General features: G+C 35.2%; 5 protein-coding genes and 1 pseudogene across 9 annotated transcripts; 3 read left to right on the top strand and 3 right to left on the bottom strand.

Moving 5' to 3' along the window:
* Positions 1-6,970: 6,970 nt before the first annotated feature.
* Positions 6,971-7,934, bottom strand: LOC104751208 (protein C2-DOMAIN ABA-RELATED 3). Its single transcript, XM_019237448.2, has 3 exons — positions 7,717-7,934; positions 7,533-7,628; positions 6,971-7,450 (listed from the first exon to the last, which is right to left on the bottom strand). The coding sequence occupies exons 1-3, from the start codon at positions 7,834-7,836 to the stop codon at positions 7,160-7,162; spliced, it is 507 nt and encodes a 168-aa protein (XP_019092993.1). The 5' UTR covers positions 7,837-7,934; the 3' UTR covers positions 6,971-7,159.
* A 319-nt stretch (positions 7,935-8,253) lies between these two features.
* LOC104751209 (ERAD-associated E3 ubiquitin-protein ligase component HRD3A-like) lies at positions 8,254-11,064 on the bottom strand (annotated as a pseudogene). The gene is made up of 5 exons (XR_015585141.1): positions 10,444-11,064; positions 9,874-10,365; positions 9,561-9,785; positions 8,868-9,191; positions 8,254-8,794 (listed from the first exon to the last, which is right to left on the bottom strand). The product of XR_015585141.1 is annotated as an ERAD-associated E3 ubiquitin-protein ligase component HRD3A-like (transcript).
* Positions 11,065-11,194: 130 nt separating this feature from the next.
* On the bottom strand, positions 11,195-14,449 carry LOC104751210 (ERAD-associated E3 ubiquitin-protein ligase component HRD3A-like). 4 transcript variants are annotated; one of them, XR_015585143.1, is made up of 7 exons: positions 13,855-14,382; positions 13,398-13,785; positions 13,291-13,322; positions 12,761-12,976; positions 12,147-12,519; positions 11,714-11,956; positions 11,195-11,621 (listed from the first exon to the last, which is right to left on the bottom strand). XR_015585143.1 is itself a non-coding variant. In XM_087493081.1 (7 exons), exons 1-7 carry the CDS (start codon positions 14,170-14,172, stop codon positions 11,400-11,402), a joined length of 1,743 nt encoding a protein of 580 aa, XP_087349207.1. In that variant the 5' UTR covers positions 14,173-14,397; the 3' UTR covers positions 11,195-11,399. The 4 variants fall into 4 exon arrangements, 2 of the variants coding, with proteins under 2 accessions (XP_087349207.1, XP_019092994.2); XM_087493081.1 differs by having other exon boundaries at positions 12,147-12,470; positions 13,855-14,397; XR_015585142.1 differs by having other exon boundaries at positions 13,291-13,785; positions 13,855-14,449.
* Positions 14,450-15,008: 559 nt separating this feature from the next.
* On the top strand, positions 15,009-15,887 carry LOC104751206 (non-specific lipid transfer protein GPI-anchored 9-like). The gene is made up of 3 exons (XM_010473114.2): positions 15,009-15,393; positions 15,508-15,543; positions 15,685-15,887. The coding sequence occupies exons 1-3, from the start codon at positions 15,063-15,065 to the stop codon at positions 15,759-15,761; spliced, it is 444 nt and encodes a 147-aa protein (XP_010471416.1). The 5' UTR covers positions 15,009-15,062; the 3' UTR covers positions 15,762-15,887.
* Positions 15,888-17,760: 1,873 nt separating this feature from the next.
* LOC104751205 (non-specific lipid transfer protein GPI-anchored 8-like) lies at positions 17,761-18,997 on the top strand. The gene is made up of 3 exons (XM_010473113.2): positions 17,761-18,234; positions 18,365-18,403; positions 18,710-18,997. The coding sequence occupies exons 1-3, from the start codon at positions 17,898-17,900 to the stop codon at positions 18,793-18,795; spliced, it is 462 nt and encodes a 153-aa protein (XP_010471415.1). The 5' UTR covers positions 17,761-17,897; the 3' UTR covers positions 18,796-18,997.
* An 867-nt stretch (positions 18,998-19,864) lies between these two features.
* LOC104751204 (nudix hydrolase 21, chloroplastic-like) lies at positions 19,865-21,276 on the top strand. Its single transcript, XM_010473112.3, has 2 exons — positions 19,865-20,549; positions 20,665-21,276. The coding sequence occupies exons 1-2, from the start codon at positions 20,353-20,355 to the stop codon at positions 21,077-21,079; spliced, it is 612 nt and encodes a 203-aa protein (XP_010471414.1). The 5' UTR covers positions 19,865-20,352; the 3' UTR covers positions 21,080-21,276.
* The last annotated feature ends 21 nt before the right edge of the window (positions 21,277-21,297 follow it).

Below are 21,297 nucleotides of genomic sequence, written 5' to 3'. Positions count from 1 at the left end.
TTTGTTTGAGTGGTGTTTGAGTGATTGTTTTAAAGATTGGTTTGAATCGCTACTATATTCTAATGGTTTGAATCACTTAAAGATTGGTTTGAATTGCTACTATAGTCTAAATGGTTTGTGTTTGAGTGGTGTTTGAGTGATTAGGGTTTAGTTGTGATAGTGTAGACTATAATTGTAAACTGAGTTCAATGCTTTAACGAAACCAAACTTTTTGGTTTACATATTTAAAACACTAAATGACCTTTATTTACTTCTGATTTGACTGAAGTAGGTAATGGTTATTTAGAATTAAAATTCTCTAACAACACCAAACTTTGAATTGAATGATCTTCTTAACTTCTCTATATTAACCAATCTTATTTCCTTCTTCTTACCAATCTCTAAGAACTTTCCAATAATCTCTCTTCCTCACCTTCTTCCGTTTTAAATCTGCTTGCTATGGAATCAAATAATACTCCTAATAGTCAGTCTCAATCCTACTTTAGTCTTCTTAACTTCCCATACGACAGCTTTGCTCCCAATGTAAACATTGGTTCCTCTCAAATCCCTTCTTTTAGTTCACAAACTAGTTCACAGCCGAGTCAACCTCCTAGTCAACCAGAAGAGACAGCAGAACAGCGTAGGGAGAGAAAGATATGGTCCACACAAGATGACTTAGTCCTAATAAGCGGCTGGTTAAACACATCGAAGGATGCAATAGTTGGGAATGACCAATCGTTTGGGTCCTTTTGAAAGCGCATTGGTGACTATTATGCCACAAGTGATCATGTACTTGGTGGTGGTGAACCAAGGCTCCCTGACCATTGTAGACAAAGATGGCAAAAAAATCAGCTGGGAAGTGAATAGGTTCTATGGAGCTTCTGCAGAGGCAAAGGGTGAGAAAGCGAGTGGCATGAATGATTTGGATATTCTGCAGAATGCTCACCAACTCTACACTAAGCTGTACAAGAGGAAGTTTGGCTTGGAGTATGCTTGGAATGTGCTTCGCTATGAACAGAAATGGATTAATTTGGAGCCTATGAACCCCACTCCAAAGACAACCAGCTCTAACAAAAGAAAAGTCGATGATGCTGCACCATCTTCAGGGTCTGTTGTGGGTGAGCACGAGAGCAGGCCTGCTGGCATAAAGGCAATGAAAAAATCAAGGAACAAAGGTAAAGAGAAGGCTGCACCATCGGCAGAGTTTAGTCACATGTGGGAGATCAAAAAGAAGGATTTAGAGGGCATGAAAGAACTTCAAAAGATGTTCATTCTTGACACTCTCATTGCCAAGAAAGAAACGCTAGATGAATATGAAAAATCTCTAAAGAAGAAGCTAATGGCTGAACTGTTTTAGCTTAGATGTTTGTTTTAACTCTAGTTTATGTTTGTTTTAAGTATGTTTGTCTTATGTTTGTTTTAAGTATGTTTGTCTTTTGTTTTAACTCTAGTTTATGTTCATAATGAATCGGCTTATGTTTATGTTTCACATGTGTTTTTAATTAATCGGCTTATGTTTAATAAATCCATGTGTTTTCGGTTTCACATGTGTTTCATATTTATCCATTGGGACTCTAAAATGTTATACTTATTTATGTGTTTTCAGTTTTCAGGTTGAACAAGTCATGGACTCTTTATACGACTATGGTATAAACAGCCCATTAGACTGTAGTAGCGATTCAGAAGAGGAGGCTGAGACCTGTTACTATCCTCCGCAACCATCAACTGCGATTGGATTCACAAGTCTGTCGAACCGTGACCTGCTTATGAGACACAACTGAACCAGCTCAAGGACCAAGTGATCCAGCTCAAGGACCAAGTGATCTAGCTAAAGTAATTTGCTTTGGATTGTAGTTTTAAAGACTGAGTCACATGTATTTGGAATTTGGTGTTTGGAATGAAGTTTTAAAGACTAAGTCACATGTATTTGTTTTCTTTGCTTGGACAGAGTCACAAGAATTTTTTGAGTTTGTCCGATTGTTCACATGCAAAACATACACTCTTGTCTGATTGTTCACATGCAAAACATACACTCTTGTCCGAAATGACCAAAGTTCTATATATATGAGAAGAGCACAAGATCAAATCAAGCAAATCAAACATACCAACCCAATAATGATAGTTTAAACCAATTATTTCAAGAGCAATTTAGTAACCAATTTGAAGCTGTTGAAAAGGGCATTCCGGCAGAAAGTAAACCACATACATATATCGATAGAAAACGCGAAGAAGGGCATGAACGTTTGTGGAACAATTATTTTTTTGATAATTCGGCTTACAATGCTCACCAATTCCGCCGACGGTTTCGAATGAAAAAGTCATTATTCTTGCGTATTGTGAATCGTCTCAGTGAAGAAGTTCCATATTTTAAGCCAAAAAGGGATGCAACCTTCCGGAATGGTCTATCACCGCTACAACAATGTACTGCAGCAATTCGACTATTAGCATATGGGACGGGGTCGGACTCGGTTGACGAATATATACGTCTTGCTGAATGTACTGCTCGTAAATGTTTGGAACATTTCGTCGTCGGAATAGTTGACTTGTTTGGCACTGAATACCTACGCCGACCAACACCAGAGGATCTTGAAAGGCTACTCTTTTATGGAGAACAGAGGGATTTTCCCGGGACGGTTGGAAGCATCGACTGTATGCACTGGAAGTGGAAAAATTGCCCAACCGCTTGGAAAGGAATGTATTCAAGAGGCGCCGGTAAGCCAACAATTGTTTTGGAGGCGGTAGCTTCACAAGATCTCTGGATATGGCACGCATTTTTTGGAGCTCCAGGTACTTGTAACGATTTAAATGTTCTTGATCAATCACCATTATTTAATGACATTATTTACGGTCGAGCTCCCGAAGTTACGTACTATGTCAACGAAAATGAGTATAATTTGGCTTATTATCTGACGGATGGTATTTACCCCGAATGGGAAACATTTGTTAAATCCATCCCACAACCACAGCACCCGAAACATCAATTGTTTGCAGAACGTCAAGAAGGTGCACGAAAAGATGTTGATCGTGCATTTGGAGTCATGCAATCTAGATTCACCATGATTAAAAATCCATCTCTTTTATGGTCAAAGGGTAAAATTGCATATATTATGAGAGCATGTCTCATACTCCATAATATGATTGTCGAAGATGAACGAGATTCATACACACTCTATGACGAACAAGAATTCCAACAAGAAGATGGAACTGGAACTACTCTGGATCTTACGTTTTCAGTAAATATGCCTTCAAATCTTGAGGGTTTAGGTGATGGCCATACAATAATTCGTGATAGACAAGCACATCACAAATTAAAGGAGGATTTGATTGAGAATATATGGAATAAATTTGGACATTAATCTATGTATTAATTAAATAAAATGTTTGTTTTGTTTAATAAATTAAGTAATATGTTTGTTTGTTTTTTTAAAAAATTTTATTTACAATGTTCTTTTTTCATAAAAATTTGGTATTGTATCTTGAATTTTAGTAAAGGTTTATAAGTTTGCAATTAAAATGTTATTATATAAATTTTTATAATTGTAATATATTTAAGAATATTGTATTATTAAATCTTAAAATCTTAAATATGTTCTCCCAATAACTAACTTCTTAACAAAAGTTCTTAACTATTGATATTACATTATTTTCACAATATTTATACTCTAAGAACACCCTAAACTGATCTCCCTATTAAGATGCCCTTACGGATAAAAGAGAACATAACTATGCGATATCATTAACATAAGATCAAAATCACGTTTACTACAACATGTGTGTTGAGTTATCATTGCATGGATTTTACTTTCATCTATTCACAAAATTTCCAAATTGTAAAATCGTTGGTGACATATTGCAAAGTGTTTTTAATAGAAGTGATGCCATTATAATAGCATGAACGCAATTAAATGTCTCACTAGAGATCTGTATTTGATTGATAAGAGTATGTTTGGTACGGTTGAGGCGAGCATGCTCATTCATACGAGTGCATTCAATGTTGGGCTAGCTATGTGTATAACAACATTACGCAAATTGTAAATATTTGTGAATTCAAGTGCCAAAGTTTACATGGTTCGAAGAAAAATTGTTAAACTGCTGGCTATTGAGGTTTTTAATTAAGGGAGGCAAACCAATACCACAACTTATGCAGTTTTTTTCTTTCTTTCTGGATTAGAGCATGAAATTCATATGGAACGCCTAGTAGTTAATTGGTTTATATGGAATGACTATAATAAAATAAAAAATCAATTTTAATATTTTAGTTGAAACAAAAATAATACTATAAATTCATCAAAAAAAATAATAGCAATGTAAGTATAAAAGATATTTAAAAACAAGTTAAATAAAAGAGGGTGGTTCTGGTGTTGTGTACATAGGAGAGAATAAAGATAGATCAATCTGATGTTGTGTTGCTTTATTTATCTAAGAAAAATATTTTAAAAGTCCGTACAAAAAGCAAATCGGTTGATGATATAATGAGGAGTGCTGCTGATATTTGAGGAAACACAATATTCCATCAAACCAGTCTCTCTGCTCTTTCATCATCCCATACAATTACAAACATAAGCTCTTCTTCTTTTTCTTTTCTTTCCAGCTTTTTATTTTTCCAATGTTTTTCAAACTTTTCTTTAAGCACAATACCTATAATAGTATAATATAGGGATAGTTCTTATAAAAAATAACTAAAAAATGGTAAAAATTCGAGTTTCCTGGCCATCTTTTTTTTCTTTGACCTTTTAGCAAAACACTTGAAACGAGAAAATTATAATTGACCTAAATGCAGACACTTTAAACGGGAAAAATGGAAAAAGTGGGTAAGATAATTAGGTTTCCTAATGCAAAATTTGATTAAATTAACATCTTTTATGATCTGTATATATTGACCTGCTTTTACAATTAAAACTCAATACTTATAACTAAAGTTGGTCTTATATATGGGCTGATCCTAAAAATCGACAAACTATTCTCATTGAATACGTTAATCAATGGGAATGTAAGTGCGTGATATACATGTTTTGCATCAAACTATGCTTTGTTTTTATCTCTCACAAACTTCAATTATGTTAAAACCAAAAAATAGATAAATAAATAATGCAATATTACATTGTTTATTTAGACGAAATTATCACTAGTTAAAGAAATTCATCACAAAAGATTTCTAACAAAGCCCTACAAGTTATTTGATATAAGTCTTCTTGTCGTCAATGGTTAATTTGTGAAATTTGAAACCAGATAACGATTGCCCTTCGAACCATTGGGTTGAAGCTTACCGTGTTTTTTCTTTTCTTTTCTTGGCTCATCTCATCGGTTTAACATGCATGTCCAAAAAAAAAACACATGCATGAGAAAACAAAATTAGATACTTGATTATGTATTTATGTTCTTCAATACTTCTAAGATGTGGAGCTAGCCGTTGTATTTGAAAAGTAGATTATTCACTCCTTTTATAGATCGTTCTCATGCGGTAGAGATTACAAAAGATGCTGTTTCGACGGATATTTACCATATTTTGATAGCGACAACCTTATATCCTTTTTTAACTATTATAAGTCTCATGCATTGGCGGACTAATTGTTGTAGAAACAAATATAAATAGACGGTTAAATAAAAAGATGACAATTAATTATGATTAACAAAAGAAAAAATTCATTATTTGATTATTAATCACTAGTCATAAATACCGTATACACACATCTACATGAATTATAAAAGAAATCAACTACGTATATGATTTATTTCATTAAAAGTGACACTATGTATGGCATTGCATACGCTTCTCACGCAAACCCAAGGTCCATGCGTTTGTGCTTTAACACGCTTAGCAAAAGCATGCCTTCTAATTGCAATCAAATCAAATACTCCCCACTAATGAACGGATGATGACTAATGAAGATTAGTATTTGATATGAAATGTTTTTAGCTTTTATGAAGAACACAAATAGTCTATAGAGATGGTAGTGTAGACACACATAAACAAAAACTAATCACGTACACTTTGATTTTGAAAATATCTGCAAAGTAATCATACCGATTTACTAAAAATATAATTATATAAGTAAAGAAGTTAGTTTTGACGGATCGAAGAGTCCAAATAAATAACTTTAATATACCTAAATTTACAAATGGATTTTATCAGATATTATATGGATTATTATTTACTATGTTGAAGTGAATGAGTGTAAAAAAAAAGTTCTAAACGTGAAGGAAAACAATTTTATAAAAGTAAAAGAAGTAGAGGAAGAGAGAGAAGTGAGAACCAAGGAGAGGCATGCGTAGAGAGGTTAATGATGGGGGCTAGGGGGTACAAATGAAAAATTCGAATTCAAAATTAAATTAGGGGCGTGGCACTCTAGTCAGCTTCATTAAGCATCCGACCCGAACTCAAAGTTTTCACTACTTTTTTTGATGATAATGAACATAGGGGGATGTTTAAGATATAATTCAAGAATAAAAGGGTCTGTTTTACAATTTCGAAAGTTTCACCCGACCAAAAGAAAACATCAGACCAAATACCGATCTACGGCTACGAATCAATGGAAAAAGTATAGATAGATAGATTAGATGCTTTCACAAAACCTTTTCTTTCTCTGTTTTTTTTTCTTATATTAAAATTTTTTAATCTTCTTTTGCACGGTTTTGGGTTCTCTAAAAGGCTGAACCTATAAAAGAATATATAAGAAATAGAACAGAGAATATTATAAAAAAGGATCTGAAAAATTACCAACTTTTTCTTACTCAGTTTCAAAATTTTTAAGTTATATATATATTGTGTTCCTCAAAAGCTGGCTATTGCTGCAAAAAAAGTTATCTTTTTCATCTCTTTTTTTTTTTTTCTTCACTTCGTTAAAAGGAAAAAAACAAAAGAAAAATAAAAAAAGATAGAATATACGAAAACGTAAAAATATCTTGTCCTTTCGATAACTTGATGATTCCTTTAAAACTAAACATCAATCACTAAAATTCGTGCCGTCGTCTTGGGCAGACGCAAAACCAATGGCTTCAAAACACACATATTTTATTAAATACTTTATCATATGTTTCAATTTTAGTATAAGCTTATTTATTTTTTTGTGAATAAAATCACCGAACCGGACTCTCGTATTGATCGGTTTTATATTTGTTTATATAATGGGCTTAGCCCAATATAGGAGTAAAAGCCCATAAGTAATTTTAAAATTTTTGTTTACAAGCCTTTAGAACCGGGGAGATCAATCCATTGGAGTTCGATCTCGACTTCACCACGCTCGACGTTGCGGAGTCGGAGACAAATGTTCTGAACGATTCTGTCGTTGATCCAACGGATGTAGCTTTCTTCAGCTAAGCAGTTGCCGCGGTTTGGACCTATCGTTGTTATGATGGTTCCTTCTGGTAAACCTGAGAGCTCCATTCGTAAAGCTTCTATGTACGGTTTCAAATCGATCTCCGCGTCTCCCATTTTGTCGTCTTTGCTGAATAGGTCGTGATCGTACACTATCTGTATTTAAACCAAAGACGATTTTGTAATTCTAGGACCGGACCGGTTTGGTTTAGAAAGTGATTGCTAAAAAAAATTTTACCAGAGTGAGCGGGAGATTAGGGTCGGTGACGGTGAATGTCAAATCTTCTTCCCATTGTGGGTTTATGTTTTTCTTCACCACTCTAGTTTTGAGTTTCTGCAAAAAAAAAGAGTTTTGAATTCTGAGTTTGTTGTATACAACAAGTTTCTGAAACAACGAGAGAGACAGAGAGATAGAGAGAAACCTGGCGACCTAGCTTGAGGACGACGTAAGGATCGCTGCTAGAGACATCACGTACGGCGAGGTTTACACCACGTTTGACACGAACGCGGAGGATACCTAATAGATTATCCATCAACGACATCCTTCTCCTATACGAGACGAGAAAGACGATTAAATTGATCCAAACAAACGAAATTGAAATGTGGCTACTAACTTCGAATAATGAATGTTAATGATTATTATAAGGAGCGAAAATATTCATTGGAGTTTAAAATATACAATTTCTTTTGTTATTAACTTATCGTCACATTATTTGTTTTTGGCTCAACGTGAGGGCCGCTTAAACGCAAGTATGTAGATGTCGTATTATTAAATTGCACATTCAACGATGATTCATATATTCGTTGATTCAGTTTAATTAAGAAGAAATATCAAAAACATGCAAGTCATAAACACTACCATTTTCTGCAAGCCACGTTTTCTTGATATAAAAGTTACTACCAATGGCTTTGACCATTGTTGTCTATTGTTGAAATATAACGTATATATGTAGTAACTACTTCGATCCTCAATCGGAAATTTCATTCGTCATTCGAATAAACATGATTTATCAAAAATCAAAGTGAGTTAGAGAGAAAGTACAAACCAATTTTTATATACATATAAAACAAATAGGAATCAACCTGTACATATAAACACATCAGGATTCGTTGGTGAAAGCAGTAGACACAAAGACGAGACGTTGTGCAACGTCAGGACCGATGTGATCCGATAAGAACTCTGAGGTGTCGCCGTCTCTCACGGAGATGTAGAACAATTATAATAGAGGCTAGAAGAAGAGTCACCATGATGGAAATATCAACATAGTTTCTACGAACCCACAACCTCACAAAAGCAAGCATGATATACATATTAGGCAATTTGGAGAAAGGTTCATTCTCGAAGGCTTGATTGTAGTAACTTTTAGCAAGATTGAGATCATAGGGAATCCCTTGTCCATATTCATGCATGTAACCGAGGTTGAACATAGCTTGTGCATTTGATAGAGATGTTGCATACATGTATGCCTCTGCTGCACGCACAAAATCCCTGTCCTTACCCTGAGAAAACACGAGTATAAGCATCATGAGAAATCAGTCAGCACACTAAGTTTGTGAACACGTGCAAACTTACCCGGCCGTAGTAATATGCATCTCCCACAAGCAAAGCAGCATAGTCGTTTCCTTGTTTAGAGGCACGCAACCACAAATCATGAGCCCGCTCCTGCCTCTCTTTATCCGTAAAAAATCCAGAAACTCCCATACACATGCTCTGTTCACCGTATCTATCGAGGATCCATGCAGCGTTACATTGTGTTACTTCGTAACCAAGCTCTGCCATTCTTGAGTACAATATAAAAGCCTTTCCCAAATCACCTTTAACGTAAGATTCAAGAGCCCATCTAGATAGAGAACTCCATGGTCCTCTTTCCGCTACTGACTTGTAAAGAGCTGCAGCCTGCAACCAAAATGTTAGGAAAGTGAATAAGCCATCAAAGTACAAATTTCCTCACAAAATGTTACTTACATATTATAGCAAGACAGAGTGAAAATCAAATAGCAGAGACAACCATATATAAGTAGAAACAAGTGTATTACACCCTAAACCCTTTAAGGTACTTAGACCACTCCTACCTCAATTAAAGAAAATGAGATATCCTGCAATAATGAGCCAAACATTGAAATACCCTTGATGAACAATCAATTAGCAGCTAATCTTTTGAGGTAATAATCCAAACAGAACACGATCAGATTTCTTTTTTCATACTTTCAATTTCACTAAAACCATATGGATATAAAGTTCATTGCATTTAAGTAAATTAGTTACCAATTTCAGCATGTTTAGGTTATTCTTGATCCTGGCGGCAACATGTAACATTTTGGCCATTTGATAAATAGCCTTTGGTAGTTCAGCATTTGCAGCCACAAGAAAGTATTTGGTTGCCTGCTTTACATCTCTTTTGACTCCAATGCCTTTAAGATACAACATTCCAAGGTAATACATCCCACTTAGGTCTTCACTATCAGCAGCCTTCTCAAAATATTCTCTTGCCTACAATTGCAGAGATATTATTGTTAAAGGAACTATAATGAAAGAAACGTATCCCCATTGTTTGATACTTGCTTTAATTATTACTGACCTTAGTATAGTTCTTAGCTACTCCATAGTCTTTGAGATACAAGTACCCGAGGCCATTAAATGCTGAGAAGAGACCTTGTCCTGCAGCAAGTGTGAGACATTGAAACGCCTTGGTATAGTTCCTCTCAACACCAGCTCCTCGGGAATATATATCACCCATGATTACCATTGAGTTCAGCTCTCCCTTCTCTACCGCCTTTGAAAACCAGTAAACTCCCTTGGCGTGATCTCGTCTTAATCCTCTCAGACCAAAGTAGTAAAATAAACCAACTCTGTACATTGATGAAGGGTAACCAATCTGTGCATAGTGTTCTACTATCTTGAAATCTTCACTATCTTCCCCGTGGAATTTCCTTAGCATATTTTTATCTTCATCTGTTCCCCTATGAATTCTAATAATTGGTACAAACGTGGTGTAGTCCTTAGAGATCATAAAGCTATTGAATGCTGTCTGTGCTAGTTCACTATATAACTGGGCAGCTTTATCATGCATCTGTCAAAAGAATCAAGAAACACATACTTAGCCAGCCAGAACATTTCCCAAGAAACGAAAGAACTTAAGCTTGCTTACATCTAGCCTTATATATCTGTATGCAAGTGCCATCTTCGATTGCATATCCCCTCCCTCTGCCGCTAACTGATGTTGCAGAAACGATTTGGCTTCACTCCTCTCCCGTATCATCCCGATCCCATACATAAACCCCATCATCGATTTCGCGTGCAGATCTCCCGCTGATGCAGACGCATCTAGCTCGGTAACTGCTTCCTTCATCAACCTAGTAGTACCGCGTCAACGTAAGGTCAACGGTAGAAGAGTCGTCCAGCTCAAAGATTGGGCGCCAAGAGCCAGGATCAAGTTCCTGCTCGGATATTGATTCTGATTGCCCGAACTCGCCGTAGTCAGAGTATTCGTTGGTGCTGTTATTGTCAAAGTCACTAAGAAAAATGTCATCCGGGAAATTTAGGACGAAGTACTGCGCCTGAACTCGATTAATAACCAGCGAGAAAAGGAGCAGAAGAGCCAAGACTACGATCTTGTAACATGATACTCTCATTCTACCTAGTACCTTCTTGTAGTTTCTTTGTTGCTTTGCTTTTCACTTCTCAGTGATTTGATCGATTTGAGAAGAATGAGAGAAACAATCAAAATTCAAAACCGATGGAGAGGAAGCAGGTGATTACGTAATTCAATAAATGTCCTGGGACTCAATATTATACATATAACGACTTTGACCCTGGGACTTGTAGCCCACGTTTCTAACACAACCTTTGACCATAGTCCGATATAATCCTTGAGCTTATACTCCCATCCAAAATGTATATATGCAACCATTATTGTATTCTCAAAATTTCATACGGGGTAAATACTGAATGGCATTTACAGAGAAACCTACAAAATTAGTCCCCTAATAGCCTATGGTTCAGTGTCATTGTGTCAAGAGTATGGAACTAAGTTAGAACCTTTACAGAGTAACTGGTCTCTCTTTGTTGCTTCTTTACCTTCGATTTGTTCACCTGGTACAGCGATTACTGGGGAAAAGCTGCCAATGGTCCAGCGAGAGGGTGTGCCACGTCAGCACCAACAGGATCCAAAACCACCTGTCTACGTTGTCTTCCTCGGAGATATAAAACGGTCATAAGACAGAGTAAGAGAGTTAGTATGGTCGCATTACCTTCTTCCAACACTACATTATCTACCCATTCCTCCACCTTTGGATACACTTCTGGTAAAGAATCTAGTACTCGTACCTGCATCCATGAAACGTGAGATTTATTATGTTTCATTCAAAACAATTCGGTGACCCACAAGTCATCACTCTCCCTCTCTCTCTCTCTCTTACCAGGGCGGTATCAGCATAGTTTTTGCGAACCCATAAACTCGCAAGAGCAAGCGTGACAGGTAATTTTGCAGCAGCGGTACTCTGGAGGGCCTGATCGTAGTAACGTTTAGCTAGATGGAGATCAAAGGGAAGACCTTCTCCATGCTCATGCATGTAACCTAGGTTGAACATTGCTTGTGCATTTGATTGAGACTTCGCATACATGTATGCCTCTGCTGCACGCACAAAATCTCTCTCCGTACCCTGTGAATATGAGTAAGAGCCCCATTGAATCAGTTAAAAGTTTAGATTTTATGAATGAGAAATGATCTCTTGGAAAAATCAAATGGGTATAAATGGGATGGGATAAGTGAATGTTAGATGTATTGATCGTATGTTAAACAGTTTCCCAGAAATCAGAAGAATTCTTAACTTCAAGCCTAGGCAGACTTACCCGGCCGTAGTAATATGCATCTCCAATAAGCAATGCAGCATGTTCGTTTCCCTGTTCAGAGGCACGCCACCACAAAGAATGAGCCCGATCATGCCTCTCCTTATCTGTGCAAAATCCTGACACTCCCATGCACATGCTTCTTTCCCCGTATTTATCGAGTATCCAGGCAGCATTACTTTGTGCTACTTCATAACCGAGCTCTGCCATTCTCGAATACAACATAAAAGCCTTTCCTACATCACCTTTCAAGTAAGCTTCAAGAGCCCATCTAGAGAGAGAACTCCATGGTCCTCTTTCTGCTACTAGCTTATAAAAAGTCGTCGCCTACAACCAAAATGCTATGAACACGAACAAGGATTCCTAGTACAAAATCCTTCAATGATGTATTCAGAGTGGTCAGAGTAAACTACAAACACACCTTAAATGGATGGAAATAAAAAAAAATTAAAGCATGACTCAAGCTCTAAAATGAACAGACTTAAAATATTGCCAATGAACTCCAGTCAATTAATCTTTTTAATTTATTAGTTAACATATTTGGAGTTTCATTTTAATTGAACTGCATAGATATAAAACTACATGTATTTGACATTTAAGGTAAGGAAGATAGTTACCATTTCCAAGTTCTTTGTAAGCCTAACGCCCGCATGGAACATCTTGGCGAGTTGATAATAAGCCTTTGGTTGACCAGCATTGGCAGCAACAAAGAAATATTTGGTTGCGTGCCTCACATCCTTCTTGACTCCAATGCCTTTAAGATACAACACTCCAAGGTTATAATGCCCGCTCGGGTCTTCATTATTTGCAGCCATCTCAAAATACTCTCTCGCCTGCACTTGAAGGGAAATACCAACAGGGTATTTATATGTTCACGTCATTGATATGTCATAGTAATTGATCAGAGGTTGTGATGTTGAATATAAAAAAAAAAAAAAAATTTAAAAACTGCAACTATGATGCTTGCAGAGATGAGATGTCAGCAACACTAAATAACACAGACACGAGAATAAATCTAGAATGTTTTACATACAGTCAAAAATATAACCCTTGTCTCAGTTCGATCCTCAAATTTTGTAAGCTAAGCTAAAATTCTAGTCAGATAAAGATAAAGAAGCAAGCCTGGGAAGTATGAAGCAAAAGTTACCTTAGTGAAGTTTCTCGTATCTACTCCATAGCCTTTGACATACAAGTAACCAAGACCATTAAATGCAGAATAGAGACCTTGTTTTACAGCAAGTGTAAGACACTTACGTGCCATATCATAATTTCTCTCAACACCAGCTCCTCTAGCATAAATCTCCCCCATAAGCTCCAATGACATTGGCTCTCCTTTCTCTATAGCCTTAGAAAACCAGTACAAGGCCTTGGCCTGATCACACCTTAATCCTCTCAAACCAAAGTAATAAAACAGTCCAATCTTGTGCATTGCCGCAGCATTCCCTTTCTCCGCCTGGTATTCCAAAATCTGAAAATCCTCATCTTCCTCCCCACGTGATTTCCTAAGTGCATCTTTATTCTCCTCTGTTCCACTATGGATTCTAATAGGTTCAACCATCATGGGAGAATCTCTAGAGATCAGAAAGCTATTGACTGCAGTCTCAGCTAGTTCAGCATATAATTGAACAGCTTTATCATACATCTGTGAATCATAATCACTTATTAATCAATAAACCAAAAAGATGGAATTAAGAGCTCAGTGTCAGCTTACGTGTTGTCGTAGATATCTGAAAGCAAGTGCCATCTTAGATTGCGTGTTGCCTCCCTCAGCCGCGAAATGATGATGCAGAATTGATTTGCTTCGGGTACTCTCCCGCAGCATCCCAATCCCGTACACAAACCCCATCAGTGACTGAGAGTGTGGATCTCCGGAAGAAGCAGATGAATCAATCTCTGAGACCGCTTCCTCCATTAAACTAGTGTTTCCTTCACTCGACGCCGCCGCGAGAATTTTGTGGCTCGAAGACTGGACGCCATGAACCTGGATCAAGCTCATACATGGACTTAGATTCGGATTCCCCGACATCATCGAAATCAGAGGACTCGTCGTCGGCCTCGGCGCCGTAATCGTCAAACCCGTTGTTGAGATCTTCGTTGGAGAGAACGAGAACGAAGGGACGAGAATGAACGCAATAAGTGTAGAAAGAGAATGTGAAGATAGATAGTGCAGCGATGACTGTGTAACCTGAGACTCTCATCATTATCTTTTTTTCAAATCACTTTCTCAGACCATGTTCCTTTTTTTTTTTTTTTGAGAAAAGATTGAAGAAGAAGAAGAAGAAGAGGTAATGACGTCATCTCAGCGCACTTCCCTATTATGTTGCCACGTCAGTTATTATTACTGATCCAATGTTATGTCGTCACGTCGATTATTATTATTATTACATTTGTATGTTCTATTGACCATGGTTGTAGTAGACTTGTACGTTTTAAATTTAGTTTTTGGTTTTTTAATTACCATTTTTGGAACTAGATTTTAGTTTTTAAAAACTAATATTGAATGGTGATTTTAGTTTTTGATTGTTTTCATTTTTTTATTTTTATAAAACAGAGAATATACAATACAATGCTAGTAACCTTTCATTTAAATTTACTCAGATTCATCAGTGTATACATAAAACGTGTGGGGAAAAATGATTTCAGGTACTAGGAGATAATCTATAAGGACTAGCCGACTAGGCCACTTAAACTAAATTTGCACTAATCCTCGAGGCATGCACTTAATGACTTAATCAAAACTAATCAGGTAATAAATCCGTGAAATAAAAATTCATAAACAAATCTCACCTTCATAAAAATAACCACAAAAACAACCATGGTATGTAATTCTCCATTTTCCTCTACTTATTAGAACACGCATATACACCGAAAACAAAGAGAGAAAAGCAAAAAAATCTCAGACAAATCACAAAACTAACAATGGAGATTATCAAAATTCTGGCTGTTGTGGTAGCCGTCGTCGTCCTCTACTTCGTCCAGGCTACGGCACAAGGAGGAAACCCTCAGGCGATGGCTTGCGTGCAAAAACTGTTGCCGTGTCAGCCTTACATACACACGGTGAATCCGCCTCCTCCATCGTCGTGTTGCGAGCCGTTGAAAGCGATGGTGGAAGCAGACGCACAGTGTTTATGCACCGTTTTTAACAACCCTGAGATGCTCAAAGCCTTAAACCTCAATAAAGAGAACGCTCTCGATCTTCCCAAGGCTTGTGGAACTAACCCTGACGTTTCACTCTGCGCCAAACTCGCTTGTGAGTAGTGATTATATTCTTCGGTTTAATTTCTCATCAATCAATAAATTTAGTAGTATTAATTACTAATTAGATTAACACGATTTTCATATGTTTCTCTCTTGTTTTATGAAGCTTCTCCGACTAGTGCGTCGCCGGGACCAACCAACGGTATGCCACTAATTCATATTTAATTTCGAATTTGATATTTTGATGTTACGATATTTCACTCAGAAGCAAAAATATTCATAAAAATACATAAACTATAATGATGTTTTATCAAACTAATGATGTGGCCTAATCATTGAACAGGAACCTCTGCCGCTTCTTCCGTCAGCTTCAATCGATTTAGCTTTTTGTCTGCTTTTGTGGCATTGATCTTCTTTTGATTATGTCACTTACATGTCTGTATATTTTTATATTTTGTCCGTATTTTGTTTAAGCATTATCGTAAATCTGTTGTAAACATTTTCATTGTTTATTATATCAGTCATGATATGATTTTTCTTACAAAACACACTGTACACAAGCTTCAGCCTTCAGCCAACCCTAAAATCACCAACATTAATATTGGAGTGGGCTAAAAGTGTCCACCACACCAGCTTCGACCACTGGGGTATATATTGCCCTCTATCGTTTATAATTATCATATTCAGGGCAAAGCTACTAAACATACAAACATGTAATTGCATCGATGAAAACCAAAAACATACAAACCAACAAGAAAAAGCCGACAAAGAAAGATTGAAAAATTATGCAAAAAAGTTACAGTCAAAACATACAAATCAACGGTATGCACTAATACAAAATTATGCATAATATTTAATTAATTATGCGAACAGTCAAACCATTATAAAATAGGTTACAAAATTATGCAAAGAAGTGAAACATAAAAAAATAATCAACTAGTGTACTGTTAATATATGTCTGTTAGATACTTATTTCATTTTATGTAATTCATACATTTTTAAAAGTTTCATATCGTAAGATTCATGAAAATGGTGAAATAAAAACAGGTGAAAGAGTTTGAAATAATAGTAAGAATATATAAGCAAACAGATAATAGTTTGATATAATTTATTTCGTATCAAATCTCTTACTTTTAACTCAAAAACGAATTTGACGATAAGTAAATTGATACGTGTCGTGATTTCTCAAAATGATGGCTAATCATAGCAAAATTCAAAGTCAAAACCAATTAGCAATAACTTGATATATTTATATATCATGCATAATTTTATATACTAAATAATGCTGGTACATATTCACTTTCCCAACATTTTAATACCTCATGACATTTTATTTTCTCCAATGGAGAGACTAAACAACAAGATTGTGAGGACATGCATGGTATAGTACTTGTTACATGCACACAGGATGGGGTAATTAACATCCAGTCAATTTAAATCCAAATTCAGAATTTTTATTTTGTATTCGTTACTTCTATATATCTACGCATTCAATATTATTATAAAAAATCAGGTAATACAAAAAATCTACTAAATTGAGATACAAAACTTACCTCCATGTTTGACTCTATTTAAACAATTAATCATTTCTCTTGATATAAGATAATATTATTATAACAAATCATGTAATTAAAAAAAACTACTAAATTGAGATACAAAACTTACCTCCATGTATTAACTACGCATTCAATATTATTATAAAAAATCAGTTAATATTAAAAATCTACTAAATTGAGATACAAAACTTACCACCATGTTTGACTCTATTTAAACAATAAATCATTTCTCTCTCTATCTAAGATAATATTATTATAATAAATCAGGTAATTTTAAAAATATACTAAATTGAGATACAAAACTTACCTCAATATAAGAGAGGATGTATTGAAATCATGATTATAGAAAATTTAATGGAATCTATAAAATTTGGAATTTTAATAGATTTTAGGGAAGTTGATATGATTTTCTGTATTTTAAGTAAACAAAATTCCTCTCAAATCTTCCAGAATCCCTAAAAGTTATTAAAATTCAAATCCACAAACTGTTTTTAGTAACAGTAGATTTTAAAGTAGATTTTTAAATCATCAGTTCAATAACAGTGGATTTTAAAAGATTTTTTAAAATTCATAATTGAATAACATAAGATTTATAAATATTAAACAAATCACTTAAAATGTAAAGTTGAATACACTTCCTAATTCGTTTTAAACAAATAAATCATTTCTCTCTATATAAAATATAATATTATTATAACAAATCAGGTAATATAAAAAATCTACAAAAATTGAGATACAAAACGCACATCCATGTTTGACTCCCTTTATACAAATAAATCCATTTATATGTATATATATGATAATATTATTATAACAAATCAGGTAATATAAAAAATCTACAAAATTGAGATACAAAACTCACGTGTGTCACTCTTTAAACAAATACATCAATTTCTCTCTCTATATAAGATAATATTATTATTACTAAGCAAAACAAAAAACTGTTTTAATATTTTTGAAAAAAAAAGAGTTTTCAAAACAAAACTTATCAACAACAAAAATGGGGATTACGAGAATCCTCAGCGTAGTCACCATCGTCAGCATCCTCTACTCCGTTCAAGTCACAGCGCAAATCTTCGGAGAAGTACAAGAGGCAGTGCGATGCGTGACAAAACTGTTGCCGTGCCAACCGTACATTCACTTGCCGATTCCTCCGTCGTCGTGGTGTTGCGCGCCGATGAAAGAGATCGTCGAGAAAGAGACGACGTGTCTGTGCGCCGCGTTCAACCATCCGGACATGCTCAGATTCATTGCACTCACAAAAGAGACCGCTCTTAATCTCCTTAGTTCATGTGGTATTAAGCATGATTTGTCGTCAGTCTGCACCAGGACCAATGGTGGGTTTTTTTATTCTCTTAATCTATAGCTAGCTGCCTAGCTTTGTAATCTGAATATGAGATTGTTGTATCAATTTTGTAGAGTCTATATGCGCTGTTCTGATATTTATGTTTTGATTTCTTGATGAAGCTTCTTCGCCTTCTTCGTTGCCGGAAGCTGCGGCCAACGGTATGCATTTACGTACTTCCTCTGATGATATATCAATATTAAATTTTGGATTTGCTATTCCATTTAACATTTCATAAATATTGCTTTGGTTTGATAGAATGACGAAAAAATGTAAATTCTACAATTTGGAATTGTTACGTAGTATATATATATTTTTTTTGATAACATATATAGTATGTTTGTAGGCAGGATTTTTTCAATTCTTAGTATTCCAGTTCGAAAAGATATGATGAATTAGTAGATTCTATTTTGTCTTGATAAAGTTATAATTGATGTGCCCTCTTATTGAAACGGAGAATATTTCAGGAAGCAGCAAGAGAAATGCAGCTCTCGGAATCAGTTTTTTGGGATATAGCTTTGTGTCTGCTTTTTTCGGGATGATCTTATTGTAATTTTTTTCTTCTCTTTGTTATTATCAGAAATATCCGTTTTATTTATATTTCTTTTGAATTACGTGACCTAAAGAAATGTTGTTCAGTAATGGAATAATTTGTATCAGGTTTTCTAGGTTAGAAGTTGAAAAATTCTACTAGAGAATATCAATAATCAAAATTCTACTAGGAATATATCAATAATAAAATTATTGACGCTCCATATACTCGGATAATAGTTTGGAATATGGTTTTGAATATCCTATTACAAAAACTGTGAAAGACACAAATTATAAATCTTAAATCGATACCTATTGAAATTATAGTTTTTAAAACCCTTTTGTTTCATTAAAAAAATGTTGGTTCTGAAATTTATTTTCATATAAGTGTATAAATTTCAGTAAATTCAAAAAAAAAAAACACAACAAATTTATAGTTATTTTATTCTTTCAAACTTAATAAAATATTCTTACACCCATCTTAATATAATTTTGATAAGTCAGTTTTATCATATTTAATTAATATTCGGATAGAAGACGTAAAAGCAAAAAATAATATGCCGAAAGCCGAAATAAGTTTGGGAGCTTGTGGTCGAGTGGTAGAGAGCGAGACTGGGACGCTACAATATTTCAGGTTTGATTCTTTTGCTGCGCGAAACTAAGTCACATTTTCCTGAATACCTTTACACAAATATGAACGAATATTGGAGATAGGGTTTATCCGTGTATGGTACCTCCTCTAGAGATTAGTCTTTGGACCCTCGATAAACGTGATGACTTACTCTCAATTAATACAAAAAAGTCGAAATAACTCTCATATATTTTTTTTCTAGAAGATGTAAAAGCAACAATAATAATATGTGGAAGATAGCTCTCAAGTAGTTTCGTTTAAAAGTCATCAAAGATATACATTACATAATCCGTAAATACCGTGTTGGCACCAGCACGTGTACATGTTGTGTCGTGTGTGAATATAGAAGAAGAAGAAGAAGTAAACAGACAAAACGTGTCATTCCACTTGCTTTGCTTCTCCACGCGCGTCTACGCTCCCACTCTCTTCTTCTTCTTCTTCTTATCCCGCGTTCTTTGGTACTTTGGACTTTTGTTTCCTTCACATCAAAAAAACTTTGATTCATTTGATTCGCTCACAAAAATAATATGAATCAGTATTGATAGCACTTAGCAGTATTGGAGATTAGTATTATTAACCCCCGTTCTAATCTGGATTTTGTTTTAAAAAGCTTTGAAGAGTTGTCACCGTGAACTAAATCTCAAAACCGAAAAAAAAAAACAAGTCAATTTAGTAACCGAATCAAAAGACCGGTTCCTTTAACCGAACTAGTTGACGACCAAAAATGTAGTTGGAACGCATCAAAGCTAAATATCTGAAGCGCGTGGGGACTTTTTTTTTCCAACATATAAAAAGAGCATTCCACAAACCCAATCATCATCGCAAATCACACATCTTTTCATCTTCCTTCTCCTCCTCTATCAAATCGATCTTTGCTTTTGAATCGGAGATTGCGGCGGAGAGATAAACAGAAAAAGAAAACAACAAAAAAAATAAAATTCAAAAAAAATGACAGGAATCTATGTGTCTTTATTCATATCAAACTTTTCAAACGTTACATCGCACTTATCACCGACGTTTGATAACATTATCCCTTCCTCCAACCCCAAGAAGATCGCACCGATTGAGAAAGTCGTCTCTTTAGTCTCTCGAACCGGTCGAGATCTTCAACGTTACAGTACCTCAGGTCATCGCCAAGTCGTCGGGTATGTATATATGTCTCCAATTTCCCAAACCCTAATTTTCCCTAATTTGGGGGAAACCTTTTTTTATAATGATTTTTCTTGTAATCTTATATAAATTTTTCCGAACCTTGTGCAGATGTGTACCGTACAGATACAAGAAACATGGTGGAGGAGAAGGAGGAGAGATCGAAGTGCTTTTGATAAGTGCACAAAAGAAAGGGAAAGGTATGTTATTACCAAAAGGAGGTTGGGAGATTGATGAATCAATCGAAGAAGCTGCGTTGAGAGAGACGATCGAAGAAGCTGGTGTCACGGGTCAGCTTGAAGAATCACTTGGGAAATGGCAATACAAAAGCAAAAGACACACCATGGTTCACGACGGTTACATGTTCCCTCTGCTTGTTAGTCAGCAGTTTGAGAAATGGCCTGAAGCTGATTTCAGACAGCGGAGATGGGTTTCTTTGTCTGAAGCGATTGTGTTGTGTCAGAATTCGTGGATGAGAGAAGCTTTGGAAGCTTTTATTAACCGGAAATGTCAGACCAACGAATGAGAAGATAATGTTTAGCATCTTTGTTAAGTTTATTAGTCTTATGATTTGATTTGATTCGATTTATTCATTTTGTTAATAAAAGATTTTAGGTTTAGATTAGTTCGATTAAATCACTAACTGTTTTGAGTCTTTTGGCTTCACAACATGTAATGTGTACTTATATAAGTACTGGATCAATCTTATTGTAGTTGTTAAAATCGAGTTTGTCTCAGTTTTAA

The sequence above is a fragment of the Camelina sativa genome, chromosome 16 (genome assembly GCF_030686135.1).
Source record: "Camelina sativa cultivar CO46 ecotype springtype chromosome 16, ASM3068613v1".
NCBI lineage: Eukaryota > Viridiplantae > Streptophyta > Magnoliopsida > Brassicales > Brassicaceae > Camelina > Camelina sativa.
The sequence above is the reverse complement of the archived record's forward strand: the minus strand, read 5'-3'. Positions and strand labels throughout refer to the sequence as shown.

What these genes read in the sequence shown, in the direction of transcription:
- LOC104751206 (XM_010473114.2), top strand. Translation starts at nt 15,063, where the DNA reads ATGGAGATTATCAAAATTCTGGCTGTTGTGGTAGCCGTCGTCGTCCTC. An exon ending in ACTCTGCGCCAAACTCGCTT is followed by an intron (nt 15,394 to 15,507) that starts GTGAGTAGTGAT and finishes TGTTTTATGAAG; the next exon opens with CTTCTCCGACTAGTGCGTCG. An exon ending in GTCGCCGGGACCAACCAACG is followed by an intron (nt 15,544 to 15,684) that starts GTATGCCACTAA and finishes ATCATTGAACAG; the next exon opens with GAACCTCTGCCGCTTCTTCC.
- LOC104751204 (XM_010473112.3), top strand. Translation starts at nt 20,353, where the DNA reads ATGACAGGAATCTATGTGTCTTTATTCATATCAAACTTTTCAAACGTT. An exon ending in GGTCATCGCCAAGTCGTCGG is followed by an intron (nt 20,550 to 20,664) that starts GTATGTATATAT and finishes AACCTTGTGCAG; the next exon opens with ATGTGTACCGTACAGATACA.
- LOC104751205 (XM_010473113.2), top strand. Translation starts at nt 17,898, where the DNA reads ATGGGGATTACGAGAATCCTCAGCGTAGTCACCATCGTCAGCATCCTC. An exon ending in AGTCTGCACCAGGACCAATG is followed by an intron (nt 18,235 to 18,364) that starts GTGGGTTTTTTT and finishes TTCTTGATGAAG; the next exon opens with CTTCTTCGCCTTCTTCGTTG. An exon ending in GCCGGAAGCTGCGGCCAACG is followed by an intron (nt 18,404 to 18,709) that starts GTATGCATTTAC and finishes AGAATATTTCAG; the next exon opens with GAAGCAGCAAGAGAAATGCA.
- LOC104751208 (XM_019237448.2), bottom strand. Translation starts at nt 7,836, where the DNA reads ATGTCGTTGATGGATAATCTATTAGGTATCCTCCGCGTTCGTGTCAAA. An exon ending in TCCTCAAGCTAGGTCGCCAG is followed by an intron (nt 7,629 to 7,716) that starts GTTTCTCTCTAT and finishes TTTTTTTTGCAG; the next exon opens with AAACTCAAAACTAGAGTGGT. An exon ending in CTAATCTCCCGCTCACTCTG is followed by an intron (nt 7,451 to 7,532) that starts GTAAAATTTTTT and finishes GTTTAAATACAG; the next exon opens with ATAGTGTACGATCACGACCT.
- LOC104751210 (XM_019237449.2), bottom strand. Translation starts at nt 14,172, where the DNA reads ATGATGTCGGGGAATCCGAATCTAAGTCCATGTATGAGCTTGATCCAG. An exon ending in TCAGATATCTACGACAACAC is followed by an intron (nt 13,786 to 13,854) that starts GTAAGCTGACAC and finishes TATGATTCACAG; the next exon opens with ATGTATGATAAAGCTGTTCA. An exon ending in ATGCATATTACTACGGCCGG is followed by an intron (nt 11,957 to 12,146) that starts GTAAGTCTGCCT and finishes TCATATTCACAG; the next exon opens with GGTACGGAGAGAGATTTTGT.